Consider the following 3,977-nt stretch of genomic DNA (forward strand, 5'->3'; position numbering starts at 1 on the left):
TATCTCATTTACAATGGGTTTTGCTAAAAACTGGGTTCCGTTGGAGCAGAGCTTTTGAGCCGAAAAGCTCTTTTTCTTGGAGCCTTCGGGCACTCCGGGTCTTTCCTCTAGCAACTTGAGGTTACTAGGGATTTAGAGGGGTTTTGAGAGTCTAGAGAGAAGTTAGAGAGAGAAAGAAAGGCTTATGGTGTGAAGAAAATATGAAGGATTCACCCTTTATTTATATAGGTTTTATCGTAGAGTAGACCCTAAGTTTCGTTCGTATCTTCCGCGTACGAGCCCCGTTTTCTATGTTCTTTATATCCACACGTTGGTATTTACGAGTACTACAACTTTTATTTAGACTCCGTCGGCTAATTCTGATTCTATCTCAAAATTACAAAACTGTATTGAATTCATCGCACTCGAAGAGTAGGGACCAAGTTTCATCCATATCTTTCACATACGAGCTCCGTTTTCGACTGTCTTTTTATCATTGAGCTCCTATTAACGATATCTTCAATTCTCGTTTAGATTGTTTTGGTTAAAAATCGACCGATCTTAAATTCGAATTTTGGGTTGTGCACTACTGTGCTAAATCTTAGAAAAATCACAACTTCCTCATACGAAGTCAGATTTGAACGTTCTTTTTATGCACACTCTTAGTTTAACATACACTACGACTTTTGTTTAGATTTCTAAGGCTAGAAAGTATTTTATCGTAAATTCACTTTTTACGATTCCCGGTGTCGTGCCGGTTTTGCCGTAAAACTTCGACGGGTCATAACTTCTTCGTTATAACTCGGAGTTCAACGTTCTTTATATATACGGAACCCTTGTGACGTATACTATAACTTAGTGAAGATTATTTATTCTAAATAATACTATATCAAAAAAGTTATTTTTGACGCTTATTGTCTCTAAATTGACAAACCCGAATCTGCGGGCGTTACAGTCCAATCTTGTGTGCACACCAATGCTTCCACCATTCTTGAAGTTAAAGCAGTCCATAAACAATCAAGTACATTTAAGTATCATTTAAGATTCTACCATGTTTATTTATACATACAACTACAAAAACATCATAAAGAAAGAATCATATTTATTTACACATATAGCTACAAAAACATATAGCTACATGTAGTATAGTAGTAGACTAGTAACAAAAAAAAAGAGAAAGCATTACATAACATGTGTAAACATGTACTATACTAGTAGCTAACTGGTTAAAAAAGGGATGAGTCGAACTCAGAAAAAGGGAAGATCCTTTTATTCGATTGTTGCTCTGGAAGAAAATGAGAACTTAGTAATTGTGAAGCTCTGTGTCTAGTGTCAACAACTCTCAGAAAAGTTGAATATTTGTCTATTCGATAAGTGAAGGTCTTGAGGTCTAGGATAATTGATCGCTTTGGTTTGGAAAGAACTTAGATTTCAAGATTTTTGACCTAACCCTGCCAAGTACCCATAACGTCCCTTTTGGGTTTGGGTTTTTTAAAGTGGGCCCTTCAAACTAGAAAAGTATTTAAAAATAGTTAATATATACATTTCGGATGTTGGAACTTTTATGAAATCGCTATCCGTATCAATAACGTCCCTTTTGGGTTTGGATATCTGAACTTTTATGAAATCGCCATCCGTATCCGCATCCGAATAACCAGATATCCAAATTTCGGAATTTTTATATCGGATTTTCAGATATGGATATGTGGAACACCTTAGGTGGAGGATGGGGCCGACATCAATTTAAGCTTGTGGGCTTAGATTATGCATATGCGTGTCATTGTGGATGGGGTTAGCGGGCATGTTTTTGGGTATATATGTGTGATGAGATGGATAAAGTAATTTAATGTAATTATCAAGTCCTCTAAACACAAAATTTAATGTAATTTAAATAATTATAATTTCTTTAATTTTATCAGTATAACTTAGTTTTTACTAATTTTACATTCTAATTTTATAAATTAGTTCGAACTTGTGCACCAAATAGACGCCGAAGATTTCCGATAAGACAAAGGTCAAATGTCTATTGGGTCAGTTGTTTTAATATATTTTTGAATATATTTCCATAATATTATTTTTATAGAAAAAAGCAGATTACTTCATTGACGAGTTCATTTGTTAATTTGTTAACGCCACCTTTTTACCAAATTAATTACGGATAAGATCATAATCGCATACTTTAAGAAACGACGTATTACACACGTGTATTTCACATAAATTACGCAAAAATTGCAATTGGTGTGTTTGTCCGTCTGTCACGCAAATTACAAAAATAAAAAAAATAATAATAATACTATAGCCAATGATAATAGAGAAGCTTAATTGAATTGTTTATTATAAAGATTTAGCAGAAATGAAAAGCTCTTTGCATTGATCACAAGGTTCTTTAACTTCTTTTTAGCAAACCCAACATGGCCGGAATACCAACTACACCTGCCACTTTTCCGATGAGTCTAGACAAACCAACGACGGTGATGGTGGCGAGGCCAGCAAAGAAGGAAAGAGAGAAGGAGGAAGAAGAAGTATTGGTGATAGAAGGGATAGAAATCAATAGAAATGAGTTTGTGAAGTTTGATGTGTTCATTAACGATGAGGATGAGGAGACAGCGGCTGGTGGTGGGGCTGAGAAAGCTGAGTGTGCCGGTAGCTTTGTGAACGTGCCACATAAGCACAGGAACGGACATAGTGGTGATGGTGGGAAGGTGAAAAAGACACAGTTGAGAATTGGAATAAGTGAGTTATTGGAGGATTTGGGTGTCGAAGAAGATGACGAAGATGTGGTGGTGAAATTGGTGCCAAGGTGTGAAAATGTTCATGTCACAATTGGTGGTATTAAGATTGAGAATGAGTGATTAATTAATTAATTAATGAGTTCTTATCTTAGTTATTTTCTTTTGTTATCGAGTGGTTTATGATCCCTTATAATAAATGTTATACTTAATGTTGTCAAGATCCATTTATTATTTTTCCTTTTTATAAGATCGTAAAAACGAATTGAATCGTAAGTCCTACTAATTGAGATCGATTACTTAGGTGAAATCCTAAGATCCTATGATCATATGATCAATATTGAAATAATAACAACCGTCGTTATACCATCTTTAATATGTCTTTATGAAATTGTAATAGATGGTTGAAAATATGGGACAGGGTTATAAGCATTATAATATCTTTTGTTTTTGTTTAACAGTGTGTGGTGGGGGGGGGGGGGGGGGGGGGGGAGAGAGAGGGGGGCTCATCATTAATTTCCTATTTTATAAACAACGTAAAGGGTGTGTTTGGGTATGCTTTTAAAACTTCTTAGTGACTTTTTCAAAAAGCCTAGAATTCATGGTTTTTTGGAAAGTCATTTTTTTTCCTGATTTTGTAACAACCCAAAATCAGTGGTAAAAGTTTTCATTTTAAGATCCAATAGTTTCATTCATCAATTAGTTCAAAACCATCACCAAAGGTTATATCAAATATCATAGTACAAATACTCAAAAAGTACGGAAATCATAAGGGGATGATGTTGTGCCGTCACGTCGGGCCCTTCCCTTTCGTACCGAAAGTACCTAAAACCATAAACATAAACTGTAAGCTCAATGCTTAGTGAGTTCAACCAAAGTACCGAATACCAAACAAATAAATTGGGCCTAGCCCTGGGTATATTCCAACTCAATAAACAAATATGGGCCTAGCCCTAGGATTTATTTCAACCCGATAAACGATAGTGGGCCCCACCCTGGGGTTTATTTCAACCCGATCATACCATAATGGGCCCCGCCCTGGGGTTTATTTCAACCCGATCGTATAATAGTGGGCTCCTCCATGGGGTTTATTTCAACCCGAACATGCAAACATTTATACAACATTCACATAACAGCTAGCATTCTACATAACATGATAATGGGCCGACATTGGTGTCTTCGACCAAAGGATACAGTGAGAAGACTCACCTCACAGACAGAAGAAATAGCTGCAACAACACGTTTGATAAACCAACTTAACATCGACCA

The 3,977-nt window shown here is 35.9% G+C and overlaps 1 protein-coding gene across 1 annotated transcript; it reads left to right on the forward strand.

Annotated features, from left to right (window-relative positions):
• Positions 1–2,307: 2,307 nt before the first annotated feature.
• LOC111911878 (polyphenol oxidase, chloroplastic) lies at positions 2,308–2,929 on the forward strand. The gene has a single exon (XM_023907623.3). It carries the CDS (start codon positions 2,391–2,393, stop codon positions 2,829–2,831), a length of 441 nt encoding a protein of 146 aa, XP_023763391.1. The 5' UTR covers positions 2,308–2,390; the 3' UTR covers positions 2,832–2,929.
• Positions 2,930–3,977: the final 1,048 nt, after the last annotated feature.

The sequence above is a fragment of the Lactuca sativa genome, chromosome 4, assembly GCF_002870075.4.
Source record: "Lactuca sativa cultivar Salinas chromosome 4, Lsat_Salinas_v11, whole genome shotgun sequence".
Lineage (NCBI taxonomy): Eukaryota > Viridiplantae > Streptophyta > Magnoliopsida > Asterales > Asteraceae > Lactuca > Lactuca sativa.

Bases quoted from the DNA above. Each gene is read 5' to 3' on its own strand.
- LOC111911878 (XM_023907623.3), top strand. From the start codon at position 2,391: ATGGCCGGAATACCAACTACACCTGCCACTTTTCCGATGAGTCTAGAC.